Raw genomic sequence first — 18,828 nt, 5'->3', positions numbered from 1 at the left:
GGAGGGGGTGGGGGGGAAGGGGAGGAAGAAGGGGGCGAGGGGGGGTGAAGGGGTAATGGGGGGAATAGACAAAGGGTGTTGGGGGGAGGGGGGGAGATGAGAAGGGGAAGGGGGGTGAAGGGACAATGGGGGAATGGAAAAAGGGTGTTGGGGAGAGGGGGAGGGGGGGAGATGAGAAGGGAAGGGGGTGAAGGGACAATGGGGGAATGGGACAATGGGTGTTGGGGGGGGGGAGGGGGGGAGATGAGAAGGGGAAAGGGGGTGAAGGGACAATGGTGGGAATGGACAAAGGATGTTGGGGGGGAGGGGGGGGGAGATGAGAAGGGGAAGGAGGGTGCAGGGACAATGGTGGGAATGGAAAAAGGGTGTTGGGGGGGGGGGGGGGGGGGACGAGAAGGGGAAGGAGGGTGAAGGGACAATGGAGGGAATGAAAACAGAGTGTGGGGCGGGGTGGGGGGGGGTTGAGGGGGGGGGGTGAAGGTACAGTGGAGGGAATGGACACAGAGTGTGTGTGTGGGGGGGGGGAGTGAGGGGTGAGGAGAAGGGGAAGGGGGAGGGAGGGACAATGGGGGCAATGGACACAGGGTGTGGGGGGGAATGAGGGGGGAGATGAGATGAAGGGGTGAAGGGACAATGGAGGGAATGGACAAAGGGTGTATGTCGGGGGGAGGAGTGAGGGGGGATGAGACAAAGGGACAAAGGGTGTGTGTAGGGGGTGGGGGGGGCCAGGGGGGGAGAAGGGGAAGGGGGGTGAAGGGACAATGGAGGGAATGGAAACAGGGTGTGTGGGGTGGGGGTGGGTGGGAGATGAGAAGAAAGGGAAGGGGGGTGAAGGGACAATGGAGGGAATGCACACTGGGTGTGGGGGGCGAGGGGGTGGGGGGGGGAGATGAGAAGAAAGGGAAGGGGAGAGGGGTTGAAGGGGCAATGGAGGGAATGGAGAAATGGTAGGAAATATGAATAAACTGCAATGCAACCACGTGGTGCAACGGCTTGGTTTTCCCTGCTTGAAAGCAAAAATTCAATGTTAGCTTGTGGAAGACCATTTGCATCAATGTGGAAACACCCTCGACGAAATAAATAGAAATATTTTTTTTTCAGGATTATAGTGATTATGACTTACAGAATATTTTCCAAAAACAATGTTCTTTTAAATGTATAAATAAAAAAATCTTTTGCAATTTTTGGTAGTGTTTTAATCCAGCACGTCCGTCGCCTAAGTGTGAAACTCAGCTGAGGTTGCTCTCCCCTGGGAAAATGAACGACAATGCAGCACCACCGTTGTTTTTCGGCTTGTTTGCGAGTGTAGAATGCCACCTCTGATTCAGACTGCACAGTCTGCTGCTGTGGCCCAAATCAATGAAATTAAATAAAAGCAAAAAAAAAAAAAAAGGGGGGGCTACTATATGTGTAGAAGGCGTTTTGAACAGTGTCTCTTTCAAAACACTTGAAGAAGTAACGAAACAAACAATTTGTTAATCTTGAAATGCTTTTTTTTATTATTATAATTTTCTTTCAAAAACCACAAACACAGACAACACAAAATCCACTGAAACAACTGAACATCAATGTACTGTCCATGTAAAATATCCTGGTTACCTGCACTCACTTGCAATAACATTGACAGACATCATTCACCAACCCCCAGATTGCTGAATAGAAAAACACGAACAAATTTCATCACACAGCTTACTATCCTTCAGTGTCTGTAAAATTAAAAAAATTTAAAAAATATTTTAAAAAAGCTCATCAAGTGATGCCTTTGGATATTAGAAAAGTATATATATAAAAAAAAAATTTTTAAACAACAACAAAATAACATCATCATAAAAAGGAAAATTCATGTCAAAAATACTTCTTTTTTTTTTAACTTGAAGAACAAAGAAACAAAATAAAACACACAAAAAAAGCAAACAAAAAAAGACATGAAAATTCTGTTTTCAAGAATAGACTTTACAACTATGATACATAACATTCTGTTTCATTTACATTTCAAGATAGGGAGAAAAGGCTTACCAGCTGAATCAGCTTTTACTGATGCCAAGCCATTTACAAGGAAAAGCAGGGAAAAAAATTGCATTTAAAACACACACATGGATGTGTATGTGTGTGTCTCTGTGCGTGTGTCTGTGTGTGTCTGTGTGCATGGATAGGTGAATGCAAGTGTGTGTGAGCATGTCCATGTGTTGTGTGCATGCTTGTGTGTGTGTGTATGAGAGTGTGTGTGTGTGTGTGTGTGTGTGTGTGTGTGTGTGTGCATGCTTGTGTGTGTGTGTGTGTGTGTGTGTATGTGTGTGTGTTGGGATCTGATTTCATACATTCAAATATCTTAAAAAAGAGCAGTAATCTTTGTTGTTTGCCTTTGGACTGAGAGAGACTGGTAGAGTCGGAGGGTGGGGGTGGGTGGGGGGGATATTTATCAGAAAGGACACTAAACAATGTCACTTAATTGTATACCTTTTGAAATAATAGAAAAAATGACCCCCACCAAACAAACAAACAAAACAAGAACATCTGTTACAAATATTATCATCATCTGACAATCACAAGAAGAAATTTGCTGACAATGATATCCAAGTCACCTGTAAAGTAACTTAAACCATTTATTTCTTTACAAAGGTTTTTCACCGATGACAGCTGACATAGAACAACTCAAAAAATTAACCTGTGGCTTGAAAGCTGTTATATTTGGTAACATTCATTAGATTTAATACAGTCAGTTTACATACAGGATTTCATACCACTGAATGAACAAAAAACCATTATAAATATCACACAAATTAGCACTGTACACGGAGTCCAATTTGACCTTTCTTGATCAAATTTACTCATGCCTTTTTGCATGTACCGTTTGATTAGAAAAGTTCTCTTTTTTTGCATTGAAATGCTTGATAGAAAAAATAAGCTCATACAATCACACAAAGACACAACCTTTCTTTCAAACAAATTAAGAAGAGGCATTCAAACTGTTTCATTGCTGGTAAAGCTGTGAGTCTTTTGGTGAGGAGTCCATGTTCCATACCTTCACCTGCAGAATACCAGTAAAAATCAAGAAAACATGAACACTCTGAGAGATAATTTCTTGAAACTGATTAGGTCAGGTGGCTGCTTCTGTGTTATATACTCTTTAAATATATCTCCCTGTAAATTTGCCTGAACATCTACGGGGTCTTTATTGCTGCAAACATACCTACATGTCCATTTTTCAGGTTGATGTTCCACTCTTATGTCACACCCTTAGGCTTTCTAGAATGTGCGTATTCATGTTCCACTTCATCGCAAACCTTCATTTTCTCCACAGTTTAAAATTAGATCAGCATTATCGACAGCTGTCAACCGTAAGTGACAGCACATCATCTCCCACGCTTTCTAAGCCCTATGAACCAATCCATGCCATACAAGTCATTACCTCCACATCCTTTCATTGACTACAGATTGATTATAATCGCACATCATCTCCCACACTTTCTAAGCCCTATGAACCAATCCATACCATACAAGTCATGACCCCCACATCCTTTCATTGACTACAGATTGATTATAATCATAGTGTTGACTCGATGACCACTGCATACACGTTTGTTCCATTATTTACATATTTTGGTTTGTTTCCTTGCTTGGGTAACTGCTGGTGATTAAATATGTCAGTTTCCACAACTTGCACAGCCATGACTGACCATGGAGACAAAAGAAATGGGGTGTCAGTAAACATGATCAGAATATAAACTAGAAGAATACACAGTGGGGGTGAAAAAAAAACACACACACACAATTGTTTTTTTAATCTAGGACAAAACAACCACAAGAAAGCAAGTTTTAAAAAAAATGAAGAAGAAGAAGGAGGAGGAGGGAAAATAAACAACAAAGTAGCTAAGGTGGTTTGTTTTCATGTCACAACTACTACAACCATCACTGCAGCAAGCATGTGCCCAACACCTTATCCCTGAAGTATCGCCCTGTGTGGAAGGGCTGGGGTTCTTTTTGGCCAGACTGAACTGACCCTAGTGCCCAGCATCTCTCACAGAACATCCATCAACCCACATCCATTGATCCACATCCACACTTCATGTACAATGTCAGTGCTCTATCATGCTCCTTTAGTAACACTGCTCATTAACTACACCACTATCAACTTGGCAAATGAAGCTCAAAATTGGTTGGCGTTAATGTCAATGCTCTATCGTACTTCCTTAATAGCACTGCTCAACTGACTACACCACTATCAACTTGGCAAATGAAGCTCAAAATTGGTTGTCGTTAATGTCAATGCTCTATCGTACTTCCTTAATAGCACTGCTCAACTGACTACACCACTATCAACTTGGCAAATGAAGCTCAAAATTGGTTGTCGTTAATGTCAATGCTCTATCGTACTTCCTTAATAGCACTGCTCAACTGACTACATCACTATCAACTTGGCAAATGAAGCTCAAAATTGGTTGTCGTTGTTTTGTTTTGTTTCATATGAAAACATTTTCACCTTCACTGTGATAGTTTCAGATAAAATGAGGAGATGAACACATATCGGTGTCAGTGCATACACAGATCTTCAATCAGACACTGAATCACACCACACCAGTAAGACATTCTGCAGTGTGTAAACTTTGTCCTTAATTTTGATCTGACCCAATCACAAAAGCAGACAATTATCTAACAATCAGTACTAGATTTGTCTTATAATTCATTTGTGTGAATGCATGGGTGCGTGTATATGTGTGTTGTGTGTATGTGTATATGTGTGTGTGTGTGTGTGTGTGTGTGTGTGTGTGCACTTGGTGTATTTGTGAATATGTGATTGCTTTGGTACACTTGGGTTCACAATTTCTGAAGTTATCACTAGCCCAAAGTTACGTTTGCTGTGTGTTACTTTTGATAAATCCTTGCAAAAATTTGTCAACACCCACAATAAACAAAATGACACTGTTGCACAATAACTAGCTGTCTGACAAAAGATGAACAGATCATTACTGCTGCATTTCTTGCTCCCAAGAATGAAGAGTAAAAGAAGTAGTTATGTTGCTCACCAAACAGTCCAGGATTTTTGTAGCAATAAATCTACATTGCTGGGGAAGATGTGCTGCAGGTATTCAAACACTGTCTGTTACAAGGAAACATCAAACCTCTGAACACAATATACTCTGTACAAACACCAAATATGACTGGGTCATCTTCATGTCCATCGAAGCAATAAAAACACATGAAATCATGTTTCTTTACAAAAAACAAAAAAAAAAAGGAAAAAAAAGGGCTTGACCAGCCTGTTGTTTTGTTCTACACAGCACAAATATGACTAGTCATTCCACACAAAAATTATGTAACACAGTGACACTGTTGATGCATAAAGATGGGGATGTATACACAAAATGAACCATACACAAGACCGCTTTCAGAGGATAACAACCCAAGGCAACAAACAGGACAATTTCCATCACAGATTGTGCCTTCCAGCATTTTACCAGTATATCCCCTTTGAAATGTTCACATATCACCCACTGTCTTCATCACATGCTTCAAATGAACCTTTCTACAACAAGAAAACAACGGACCAAAATATGCCAAACATCGCATCCTTTCGTTTTCTTATCTGTTCTTTTCTTCTTCTTTTCAAATGTTCCCTTCACACAGTTAATGAATGAAAGCCCAACAGAACTGTACAATGGGAACTGAATATAAAAAAAAGATCACAACATTGAAAAGAACAAGTGAACACTTGTTTTAACATGTGTACATACACCAGCAAAAGCATCAAAAATACTGTAAACAAATCACTTCTCAGTGTTGGTGACCTCAATGCTATGTACATATACAAAATGATGAAAAGCTTTCTGCATGTGTTACAGATCATTCAGCAGCTGACATGATGAGGTTGTGTGTTGTCATTATCAGTCAATGTGTTGTTTGCTTTATTTCGCATGAGCAAGACAAATTGAGATTTTCTTTATTTCTATGAAACTGAGATCATAGCAATGACCCAAAAAGATATTTGCAAATTATTTCATACCACTTAATAATTAAGCAAGACTTTTGTATCATTGTCACCGAAACCATTTATTTTTCGGTTCAAGATTGTAACTGTGCAAGGGTTTATTTCCATTCTGATTCAGTAAAATGTGTGTTAAATCAAACTGTCTTATAAAAACGGATGAGACTACTTCACTTTCCAGAACCATCATCATAAAAAAGTGGTGTCTGAACGACATCAGCAAATATCAAAGGAATAGGTGACGGTGAAGGTTTCCAGAAATAATCAGAAATAGTCAATTCCCCAATAATTATGGAATGGAATAACTGAGACTGTCTGTTTCACACGTTTTCTGATCTGTTTTGTTTTTGTTTTTTTCTTGTTTTTTTTTGTTCCAGGAACCATCTGCACACATTGTCTTTCTCTTTCTTGTCACACTTGTGAAGAATTACAAGGGGAATAACTTGATGAAGTCTTCTGGAGTCAGAGTTCTCTCCCTCTTTTCGTTGTCCCTGATGCAGGGATGGCCCAGAGACTGCAAACACAAACAGTTGACTGTTACACAACATGTTCACATGAATGGTGAAAAGACGACACACACATATAATTAACCAAATAGATCTGAATACTTTTTTTTTTTCTAAAGCAAGAATTTCACAAGGCTCACAACACTGCTGGTATCAAAACCAGCAAATCATCTGCTCTTTATCTTCATGTTGCAGTTGTAAATTACTGCTTTTCAGTCAATTTTTATTTCAATGACATTCTTCCCAGTGTTTACATGATGACCTCAATTATTTCTTATAACAATTTTATTCCTACCAATTCTTCTCTTTTAAAATCAAGAACAAATCAAAGCACTCGGATACTAACGTTTTCATAGTTCTGTATCACAAAATGAGGTAAACATGCCAATTTTTTTCAACATGAACTTCTGAATCCACATGCATTCACTTTTCGAAGAGGGGTAATTGTCTTCATTTAATGTTTTATTGAATTCAAAACTGCCCAACAATGGTGTGTGTGTGTGTGTGTGTGTGTGTGTGTGTGTGTAAAACCAACCTGCCAAAAAATGCTGCAACAATTGGAACACATGGCCAGCATGTCTGCAAATGTATCCTTCTTTCCAAAACGTCTGAAAGCAGAAATGAGGCAAGTGAAGTGCACTACAAATCATGCAATACCTCTTATACTTCTCTCTCTCTCTCTCTCTCTCTCTCTCTCTCTCTCCTCATGTTCGCAAACTGCTTATACACTGATGCTGAGATGGGCAAGGAGTGAAAATTATGGGTTTGGAATCTGTTCCTGAGGATCTGTTTCAAGCTCATGAGAGGCATTATTATGCTGTGATCTTTTTTGCCAGATGTGCTCTTTATGTTGATTGTATGAATTTGTGGTGATTTTTGGTGGGGTTTTTTCTTTGCTTTGTTTTTTCTTTCGTGATGCTGGTTCCTTGGCATCTATTTTTTACTTTGAATGTAATGTGCCTTGTTTTGCTGTGGTTTGTTCCTGTGTAATTTGAGACTGTGATGGTGCCGGTGTTGATTTACATATTCTTATGTCACTTAGTCTTAAAAATGTATATTTTAGCCAATGTCATGTGAGATTGTGTTGACTTTGTACATATTTTTACAGCACTTTGTCTTAAATTTGTGTGTTTTATTGTAAAACATGGTCAGTATATATAGTTTCTGCAGATACATTCTCTTCTACAAATTTCTCAGAATCCAGTGATTCCAAGTTTTACCTCCCCCATACAGACAACAACAACAACAACAACAACAACAAAAAAACCCAAAAAAAAACAGTTACTTATTTCCTACTATCCAGAGAAGATGATAACAAAAAAAATAATAATAATAAAGCCAACTGCCTAAAACATAACTTTTAAAAATTTCAAAGATTAGATGAGAGAATAAAAAGATGAGCAATACTACTTCTCCCAAACAACAAGAAAAACATCACTGCCGGTATCTTTAAGTATTTTTGCTTCATCTACATCTGGCTGTTGTTCCTTACCCATTTTGCAGAACTGCCCATTCAGATGTATTTACACAGGGATTTTTGTTTAGTATATCTATCATACAAACTATATATATATATATATATATTCACACACACACACACACACACACATCTATATCTATATTGTATTGTATTATATTACTCTTTTTTGTCACAACAGATTTCTCTGTGTGAAATTTGAGCTGCTCTCCCTAGGGAGAGAGCATCGCTACACTGAGAGCACCACCCTTTTTTTTTCCTTTTTTTTTCCTGCCTGCAGTTGCTTTTTTTTTGTTTGTTTGGTTTTTTTTATCTGGCTTTCCTATCAAAGTGGATTTTTCTACAGAATTTTGCCAGGAACAATCCTTTTGTTGCCGTGGGTTCTTTTATGTGCTCTAAGTGCATGCTGCACACAGGACCTCGGTCTATTGTCTCAACCGAATGACTTGCATCCAGACCACCACTCAAGGTCTAGTGGAGGGGGAGCTGGGACTGAGCCAGGATTCGAACCATTCAAACATTCACACACACACACACACACACACACACACACACACACATATATATATGTATATATCCTGCTCCTTTCTTTTGCTCGTTTTGTTTGGTTTTTTTCCTCACTTGTAGCATCGCCTGTAGAGATACTTCCAGTCCACCTGGTTCTCTTTCTCATCTGCTCCAGTGGCCATGTTGCTGGGCAGAAACGTCAGCAGCTGACGCTGTGTGAAGTGGAAATAACACATCTTCTGCCACAGCAGCACATCGTCACTGATATACTGCAGCGATCGTGTCGTCTGACCGGCATTGACCACGTCGCTGTGGTCAGCGATGCGGTATAAAATACTGCGTAAACAGTCGTCTGGAAGATCTGAGAGTTTCAGTCCGTTGTCCTCTTTTCTCTGTAACACACACACACACACACACACACACACACACACACACACACACAGGCACACATGCATGATTAGATTAATACAAGAGCACGCGCTCTGCAAATGGTTTCCATACTATATTTCACAGATATTTTTTAGCATCCATTTTCACTGCAATTCCATGAATAAATAGTTATAATTTATTCCCCAAATCATTTTCATGCCCCCATCACACATCTGTCTGTCCAAATCACTGACTTCACACCATAACACAAAAAAAATAAAAGAGAAAAACTTCTGCTGAAAAATCCCTTCATTAGAAATGGGTAAACTCTGTTGTAGTTTTCTAAGTAATAGTTGCTAAAAACAACACTCTTCACAAGAAACGAGAAAACAGGATACTTAATTTTTTTGGTGGGGTGTGGGGTCGGGGTTCATAGTAATGTCTAAAATAACCCTGTCCTAGACAAAATACCCTCCTAGAAATAGTTGAATTAAGTTCCCAAGTAATGGGTGAAAATAACTAAGTAATGATAAAAAAAATATTTAAAAAACACAAAAAACTAACCATACGGTCCTTGAAATGAGTTAAAAAAAATTTTTTTGTTAATCAACTTCCTAAAAATGGGCAAAATATTTGAGAAGTGTTTGTCCCAATCAAAACTAGGATCTTTAACAACAACATGATAACAGAGTTTATCACAAGCTTGGCAATAGCAACTGATAATGATATAGAACTAATCTTTTCCCCCAATCAAATAACCTGTCTTTGTACTGTGTTAGATCAAATAAGCATGTTAAAGAAGATCCTGTAATCCATGTCAGCGTTTGGTAGGTTATGGAAACAAGAACATACCCAGCATGCACACACTCGAAAATGGAGTATGGCTGCCTACATGGCGGGGTAAAAACGGTCACACAAATAAAAGCCCAGTCGTGTACATACAAGTGAACGTGGGAGTTACAGCCCATGAATGAAGAAGATGAAGAAAAGTACTGTGCTAGCTGCACCAAGAGAGCGAATTGGTGAAGTTTGTATCCTAGTTTGAACCAGTTTTGACATGGTACTTTGACATCAAAAACAGAGCTTATCTCAAGTATAGCAATCAAATCACTTTACTTCTCTCATGTATTATCTCAAGCACAGCAATCAGTACGTAAACAACCACCACCACCACCCGCCTCTTTGGAAGTAGATGCTAACAAGGTGATAGCCTTAAGATGACCATAGTGGTCGGCGAGGCTCTAAGCACCATAATTTGATTTAATCCCCCCCGCGCCCCCTCCCCCCGGCCCTCCCCTCTGCATCCCACCAACCCCCCAAATCAAATCATCTTACTTCTCTCACCTGTTTTATCTGATAGGCAGACACCTGGTTGTTCAGGTTGCAGACCAGGGTGGTATGTCTGGCCCACAAGCAGTTGCTGCCAATGTGAAAGATCTGACCCTTCTCCAGCGCTCTGTTGGCCTGCACCAGCAGCTTCTTGGCCAGTCCTATGTTCAGTTCTGTGCGGAGAGCTGAAAACAAAGAGATGTGTACAGTATACGACACCAAACAAAGCGATTTGGAGGGGGCGGGGGGGGGGGGGGGAGTGCCCATAGACCTTCAGACATTTTTTTTTCTGTATTTTGATGACAATGGGGGTGAGGGAGGTGCGGGGGCCGAGGGCGGGGGAGGGGTGTAGATGCTGCTGTGGGGCTCCATTTAGGTTTGAGACTTGACTTAACAAGGCCGTGTTCTCGTGATATATCCTGGCATCTATCTACCAGACTGACAGATACAGACACCTGCAGTGTTGGTCAGGAAATCTGAGCAAGACACCCAAAGATGCATGCATCTACACAAAGGGGATGACTCTTGACTATGCTCACAGTCTGCCCGTGCCACACTCAACTCTGGGTAGGAACCAGCCATGGACCAAAAATATCCCATCTCTGATGGGGCTTAAAACAGGTGTCCACCTAACTGTCACTCCCTGATGCTTAACCATTTCACTATGGCAGGAAAGCAAAGAGAACTGCAGAAGCTGAGTGCAGAGCCAAAATAAAGCAATTTTTCAATCATGGAAGCAAATCTGTGTATGATATGTACAAACTAATGATGCTGATATCATGCTTTCTTGGTAGTCCACTGTATCCAACGATGACACATCTGAATCATTCTCGTCTGATGTGGACTCATACATGATTAACAAACAGCAAAGAGGGATAAATCTCCATTACACAAGGCACACAATTTCAAGCCAGTGATGCCCACGCTACCGATTCAGCTAGCACACAGGTAAACAAAAGGTACATTGGAACGAACCCAGACACTTCCTCAAAAAAGGAAGCACCAGGCCTGTCCTTATATTGATCATTTGACATGTGCACACAGCAGCAAAGACAGAAGAAATGTGCAAACACAAATTAGCTTTTATTCAAGACTGGCATAGACTCTTTAATCCTGAACAAGCCACACAGAACACATGGACAATACAGAACAAACACATGGTTGCCTCGGTGGTTTTTCCAGGACTCGTACATGGTTATGGAACCCCAGTCTACATCTGCATGGGCATCCGCAGTGAGGGCAGGGAAATTGTCCAGGCTCCTTAGGCATTGCTGCTGCTGTCTTCCTCTTCTCACGGGCTTTGGCAATGCTGCTTTGGTAGTTCTTCTCAAAACTAATGTATTTTGTCAGAGCACGCCAGCCAGCCCTGTCCTGTGTGCGCACCTCTAACTGCTTTGGGAGGACGCCAGCATGCGCAGTGTTGGCCTTTACACAGTCTTTAAAGTGTTATTAGGGCCTTCCTTACTTTCTTTTATAAAGGCAGAATGAGCCATAGAGGAGTTAACTGGGGATTCTGGAGTCATCCATTTGGATGGTATGGCCTATGCATCCAATGAAGTTTAGCTGATATTATCATAATCATTCTTGATATCAATATACTGATGAAGTCTTGGCTGCTGCCTGCTAGATTTAAAATCTTTAGTCTAATCAAAGCTTGAGATTAAGATCGTTCAGACAAAGGTTTCAATTATGGCATGATTATGAATGAATGCCAACACCACAGAATTTAAAGAATCATGGGAAACTAAATCAGTATTTAGATTTAAACCAATCACCATTCATTTGTCAAATTTTGTGTGCAATACATTTCATAAATTAGCAGGACTTCAAGCAAAATAATGTACTAGATCCACAAATCAAAACAGATATTTGTCTGGTTTACACATAAAAAATATTTCATTTGTACTGCACAGTTTAAATGTTAGCCAAATACAAATATAATACAACAAATCCAAACAAAGCACACAATACCTAGTGTTATCCCACTAATTACCTTCTTTGACAGTTGCTTCCAGAATCTGAAAGATGTGTTTCTGAGCAGTGCCACTCAGGTTGGGCAGTTTACTCTCAAAGATTAGCTGCAGCAACTGCAACAAAATTACACACAATCAACTAAAGCTGACAGATTCAAGCACATAAAAGATATAATAATAATAATAATAATAACAATAATAATAATAATAATAACTCAACATTTATCGGCGCTGTCCTCATTGCACAAAGCACTTTACAATTCACACAGACATGCACACAAAACACACTCAATCCTCAACTCACAATTATGCACAATAAACATATGTATGCGCATACAATTTCGTATGTACAATACATACATACATACATACATGCATCCATACATGCATCCATACATTCATACATTTGACGCACACACAGTACAGTGTTACAAATACACCTACAAAATCAACTAACTACTTTCATGTATGAGAGAGGGTCTAGTTGAAATGTAATATCCAGATTTTATGTGTACACAGTTGCACATGTATGTGCATATATTTGCACATCTTTTTTGTACTTTACGTTTTGGATTAAATGAACTCAGTACACGGACAAACTACATAAAACAAAAGTAAGAGAAAATCAAACTGTCTCAAGAGTGACTGTAAATATTTGTACCTTGCACACAAAGTTTGAACGGCGGATATCCTTCACAGCACCAGCCATGTCCAGACGAAGCAAAGCCTCACTGAGAGAAGTCAGCTCTTTGCGCTGTCAGAAAAAAACAAAAAAACAAAAAAACATCCAGTCTAAAAAATTCTTGCTATGAATATAAAAATCATACTGTGTTGTGACCAAAAAAACAAATAAACAACGAAACAAAAATAAACATGTAGTTAATCAAGGCACAAAGGCAGTAATAATGATTTTTGTAGACCCTAAGCAGTTAGATATGGGTTCAACAAAAATGCTCAAGATTTCCAAAGTACATGTATATTTAGAATATGCAAAAATGAAAATGAAATCATAATCGATAAATCTCTGGGGGGGGGGGGGGGGGGAGGGGGGAGGTATATTGTGTGTTAGTTCAATCTAGTCTACTATACATGGTGGCTACCCACATGCTATGTACTTTTCCCTTGTATGTGCTTTTGACAGTTGTGAAAAATTACCTGAAACAGAGACATTTTGGGGGATGATTATTCCATCATTTTGTTACATGAATTTTACCTCTCTGGATGTTCCTCTGTTGAAGAAAAAGTATGGTTGTCGGCGTTTGGTGGTCTGTCGATGAGGACCCACGTCCATTGTTAAAGCCAGGCGGATCAGTCTGTCACAGAGAACAAGAGGGTCAGAACTCACTTGTACATTACCATGGAGTATCTCTCACTGTTTTGATAATGGCTTCAGAATACATAGCACTGAAATGCTCCATTTTAAATACCACTGATATAAACACACGCACGGCGCGCGTGTGCACGCGCACACACACACAGACACACACACACATCATCTAATATTACTGATAGTCAAAAGACGTTAAACTAAAGAATGAACACACACACACACACACACACACACACACACACACACACACACACACATATATATATATATATATATATATAAATGTGTGTGTGTGTGTGTGTGTGTCAGTGGTATATATATATATATATATATATATATATGTGTGTGTGTGTGTGTGTATCAGTGGGGAAAAAAAGGAACATTTCAGGGACTGGAACTGAGTTTTTTTTATGTTTTTTTAATAAGAAAAAAATATATAATTATTCTTAAATCCAGTCAGTTCCAGAAATAATAAAACTGTGCTTTCAAAAGTGATCTGGCATGTGAAACAATTTTTTTTTAATGCTTTCAAGACTTAACTGACATCATATTTTGTCAAATCTTGTTCAGATCTGATGGAAGATTTTCCTGGTAACACTCATACAGTTACAATTAGTTCATGTGTACATCCTGTCACACCGGTGTGATGAATTTAGTCAAACTGACTGCCAGAAATTGTAGGCAAATTGTCAGTGCCTCAGACTTCCACTTCAAGGGTAAGCAAGGTTTGTGTTTAAATCTTCTGGGCAAGAAGAGTGGAGGTATTTTTCTCTCCCAAAATATTTCAGGTTAACATTGTGAGCAGACACACTGGATGCCATAACTTGGTTCATGTGTATAAACCCTATTGAAATCATTCAGATCAAAAGCACACAAGTTATCAAAATGTGTGTGTGTGCGTGAGAGAGAGAGAGAGAGAGAGAGAGAGAGAGAGAGAGAGAGCATGTGTTAAAGTATCCCTGAGAAAGAGAAAGAATAGAAGGGAATGAAAATACCATAATAACATTAATCAGTAAATGAACAGCACTAGTTAATTTTCATATCTTTTGATGCGCACCTGGGAGATCAGAAAAATCTCAACCCTTTGAACCCACCAGATATTGCCAGAACTGAACCCAGAACCCTGTGATTGAAAGCCCAGTGCTCATCATGCAGCTGCTGTGCTGAAGTGATTAGTGCTGATGGTTGGGAGGATGCCGGTTCAGAGAATGGGATTTTTCAGCCCAAAACAGGCTCCTAGTGAGAGTTGAGTGGGTTCAAATGGGAAGATCAGGACCACAGTTGATGGTCATCAACTTCAGAGGGGATAGGTATATCTTGGTGAATCAATGTTGTTCAAATTCCCTGCCAACACTGACAGTGTCTGTTCATCTAGGTTTTGGCTGACACCAGCTAAGATATATTAAGGGTCCTCCAAAGCAGCAGCAGCATCCTCATCACTATACTTATTGTCAAATATCTAAAACGACTGCCCCAAATTATGTGGCATTTCATGCTCTGTTCTCATGGTGACATTTTGATTCGCCATCCACTTCCATGCTTGTGGTGAATATTGTGTATTGGCAGGTTCACAGGGGAATGTTGTTGGGTATATCTATGTGATGTGGTTTCCACTCCGAGACACTCATTCTGATTCTGCAGTTAAGCGATCACTGTCATCACTACTGGGCTAAATATAGACGGTGTCTTGCATACACTGAAAGAGAAAAGGTATGAGGTCAGCGCAGAGAAACTTGTGCAGCCACAAATAGGTACAAAGAGGGCGCGGCAGTAACTATGTTTTTCGCAGCCGACATCCAGCCATGCAGAGATTCGGTCGGTCAAGGCATGCATGAACAACTCAAAATGTTGTGATCAACAAAATATTCATTTTAATATGACTATCTGTTCTGAATTCAGCCAGTGTATTAACTGAATGATTTCCTGCCTCAACGACCTGACCCACGAGAATTTTACTTCCCCTTTTATGTTGTGCCATCTTCTAATCAAAGAAGGCAGTTTTCGTATTGTTAATAAATAATATGTACAAAATCAATATTTTCTACGTTATTTCGGAGAGAAAATCTCTGCATGGCTGGTAGCTGGCTGCGAAAAAAACACATATACTGGCTCGACCTCTTTGGATCAATTTGTGGCTGCACTTCTCTTCGCTGACCTCATTTCCTGGAGTTAGTGTCCAGTTTCCGGGAAAAAGGATTTTTCATATTTCAGTGAAGTCACACAGACAGACAATTAAGGCATACACAAAACATTTTGTGTTTCGTTCATTAGTTTCTATCATCCATAGTTCATAAGAGTAGTCAACATGTCAGCATGGAACATTACGACGACATGATAAAGATAATCAAACAAAGACGTCTGACGTATCTGCCAAGCGAACAGCTGGGTAAGTGGGTGCTATATTTGTGGCTTACCTCGCAACCACGTTTTCGTTTAGGTTCTCGAAAACTTTCAGTCTCCATAGTCGAAGTCGTTCCCATCCTTCTGAAGTCCTCACCCACTGATCGCCAGGAGAACGCCAGTCCTGTCCAAGAAAAGGCATGGTTTTTCTTTATCTCTGGAGAATTCTGATCGAAGGGCTGGTTGTCGAAATATCGTTTTCTGCGCACTGTTTATGTTTTCATGTAAATTAGATTAAAAGTTATCGGGCAGAATGGTAAAGAGAAATTCGATTGGCTTATATTCAAAACGAAGCTTTTCATTGGTGGTTAATTTTAGAATGATGTCAGCATCATCACATGGCTGTGTTTACCTCGGTCAGCTGAGCAACGAGCCAGGTGCCAGACCAGTGCAATGAGTTGTTGGTGTGAACGACGCAAAAAGAAGACACGAGATGCTGCATACCAGACTGACTTGTAGGTCAAGGTGATCTGAGAGCAGTTCAGCATGAGTCTTCTGCGCAGCTTTCGTGAAATCCCGGCACCCATCTCTGTCTCACACACACACACACACACACACAAACACATATATATATATATGTATATATATGTGTGTGTGTGTATATATATATATATATATATATATATATATATATATATTGCACAAACACGAACGTGTGTGCAGGAGTGATGTGGTTGAGCAGAAAGGGAGAAAGAGGTATGAACTACACTTACAGGTTCAGACAAAAACAAAAACAAACACACAAAAGACTACCATGGATTTATCGCTCTGTGTCTGACTAACTAGTAGGTCATGAGGCTTCTGCGCAGATTTCGTGAAACAACGGCTCGGCACCGATGTTTCTCAATCCGCTATAGCTATACCTTCCTCCCTAGCATCCCCCCTCTCCCTCCCTCCCTCCTCTCTCTCTTTCTCTGTATGTAGAGGTAATGAGGTTCACAAAGTGGTAAAAGAGAAAGGGGTGAGAAATGCACTAACTGAGAAATCAGACTTAATTCGAACTTTTTTTTCCTTGCACAATTGAAACCAAATCATGGAATTACTACACTGTATCTATATATTGCTGGAATATTTCAGTTTCAGTTTCAGTAGCTCAAGGAGGCGTCACTGCATTCGGACAAATCCATATACGCTACACCACATCTGCCAAGCAGATGCCTGACCAGCAGCGTAACCCAACGCACTTAGTCAGGCCTTGAGAAAAAAAAAAATATATATATATATAGAGAGAGAGAGAGAGATAGATAAGCGTACATACATAAATAAATAAATAATAATTATGATATAAAAAAAGATAGTAGTAATGAAAATAATGATAAAATAATAATAATAATAAATAAATAATTAAATAAATAAGACAACAATGATGATAAATAAGCAAATAAATATAAAACATGAAGACACACATTCACACATACACCCACACATGCATAACAGATATGCCCCAAAAACGCAGTTTCACAGATATGAAAGCACAGTCAAATACATATAAACGTACATGAGCTCCAACAACACACACACACACACACACACACACACACACACACACACACCACAAATTTCCCTGCACCTCCTCTGCCCCCTCCTCCACACACTCATTTCTAGTCTATGTATCGCAGCTTCCACGGCACACACACACACACACACACACACACACCCAAACACACACACGCACACACTCACACACACAGATGAACGCTTACTTGTACAAGCACACACACACACACACGCCCATATCTCCCACCCCCAACCCCACACACATATATACAAAGATATATATATAATATATACGTTCCAATATCCTGTTGCTCCCACATTGTAGGCATGCATACACTCACATACCTCATCCTCTACCTCACCTCCTCCCTGCACCCCCACCTCCCCCTCACACACACACACACAACACACACACACACACACACACACACACACACACACACACACACGCACGCACGCACGCACGCACGCACAGAACTCTCCTGACACTTGTGTACACTTACACTTTCACGCATGCACAAACGCATTCAAAAACACAGACCCACACATACACACAAACACACACATACACACACGCACAGAGGCTGCCACTGATTGGCCGCAAGAGGGATGGGAAAAGATCTCTGATGCCAAGAACGTGGCGTCTAGTGTGTTGCTCAGTCTATTGTATTTGGAAAAGCCCACAGAGACTCTGTTCCATTTTGAAGAAATTTGCGCAATGTTGGTTTGGAAATGATGCCTATATTTGTTTGATTTGCAAAGCATCGTGCTCTACCTTTCATGTTAGACTTACGGCCGCTTCCTCTCTCTGCTTTTATTTCTTTGAGGCGATCGATAGTGTGATGGCCTTGTACCTGTTCTTTTTGATATTCTTTGACTTTTCTGAGGATTTCCGATTTTCCTAGATGTAGGCCGCTCGTTGGTGTTGCGTTACCAGCAAGTCTGTCAGCTCGCTCATTTCCCTTAACTCCTGCATGTCCCGGGCAGTATGACCATGTGAGCTGGAATATTTGCTAACAATGTTATTATTAACACCTTGGCACAGTCGACAAGAGTTGATAACGATGTCTATGGAAATGATGATGTAAGACGCCATCGTGGAATACGCCATCATAATGTCATCAACAGTGGTCCACCACAAGACGAAAAAAAAATTTTGTTAAAGCTTGTACCCGTGACAAATTCCGACTGTTAGCATTCGTTGTATTTTTTCTCGGATCGAGTTTCCATACACGTCAAAGCACACTGCACCAAAAATCATTACGGTCACTTTAGGTGCGTGTTTATTGATTAATGAAGCACTGATAAGTGTCAACACCACCATCCACTCTCTCTCTCTCTCTCTCCTTTAACACCGCATGAATAGTCAGGTTCTCGAGGCCGGATCAGCGCGTTCTGTATATGCGTCTGCTCCTTTATTTATTTATTTATTTGTTTATTTATTTATTTAAATATTT

General features: G+C 40.1%; 1 protein-coding gene across 1 annotated transcript; it reads right to left on the bottom strand.

Annotated features, from left to right (window-relative positions):
* Window positions 1–1,471: 1,471 nt before the first annotated feature.
* LOC143280013 (F-box only protein 25-like) lies at window positions 1,472–16,091 on the bottom strand. The gene is made up of 8 exons (XM_076584456.1): window positions 15,889–16,091; window positions 13,358–13,457; window positions 12,806–12,898; window positions 12,165–12,258; window positions 10,187–10,356; window positions 8,588–8,865; window positions 7,025–7,097; window positions 1,472–6,497 (listed from the first exon to the last, which is right to left on the bottom strand). Exons 1-8 carry the CDS (start codon window positions 16,014–16,016, stop codon window positions 6,411–6,413), a joined length of 1,023 nt encoding a protein of 340 aa, XP_076440571.1. The 5' UTR covers window positions 16,017–16,091; the 3' UTR covers window positions 1,472–6,410.
* Between the last annotated feature and the right edge of the window lie 2,737 nt (window positions 16,092–18,828).

This window comes from Babylonia areolata, chromosome 3, assembly GCF_041734735.1.
Source record: "Babylonia areolata isolate BAREFJ2019XMU chromosome 3, ASM4173473v1, whole genome shotgun sequence".
NCBI classification, from domain to species: domain Eukaryota; kingdom Metazoa; phylum Mollusca; class Gastropoda; order Neogastropoda; family Buccinidae; genus Babylonia; species Babylonia areolata.
The sequence above is the reverse complement of the archived record's forward strand: the minus strand, read 5'-3'. Positions and strand labels throughout refer to the sequence as shown.

Bases quoted from the DNA above. Each gene is read 5' to 3' on its own strand.
- LOC143280013 (XM_076584456.1), bottom strand. From the start codon at position 16,016: ATGCCTTTTCTTGGACAGGACTGGCGTTCTCCTGGCGATCAGTGGGTG. The intron at 8,866-10,186 runs GTGAGAGAAGTA...TGTGTGTTACAG, and splicing joins CTGCCTATCAGATAAAACAG to AGAAAAGAGGACAACGGACT. The intron at 6,498-7,024 runs GTTGGTTTTACA...TTGTGTTTGCAG, and splicing joins GTTGCAGCATTTTTTGGCAG to TCTCTGGGCCATCCCTGCAT.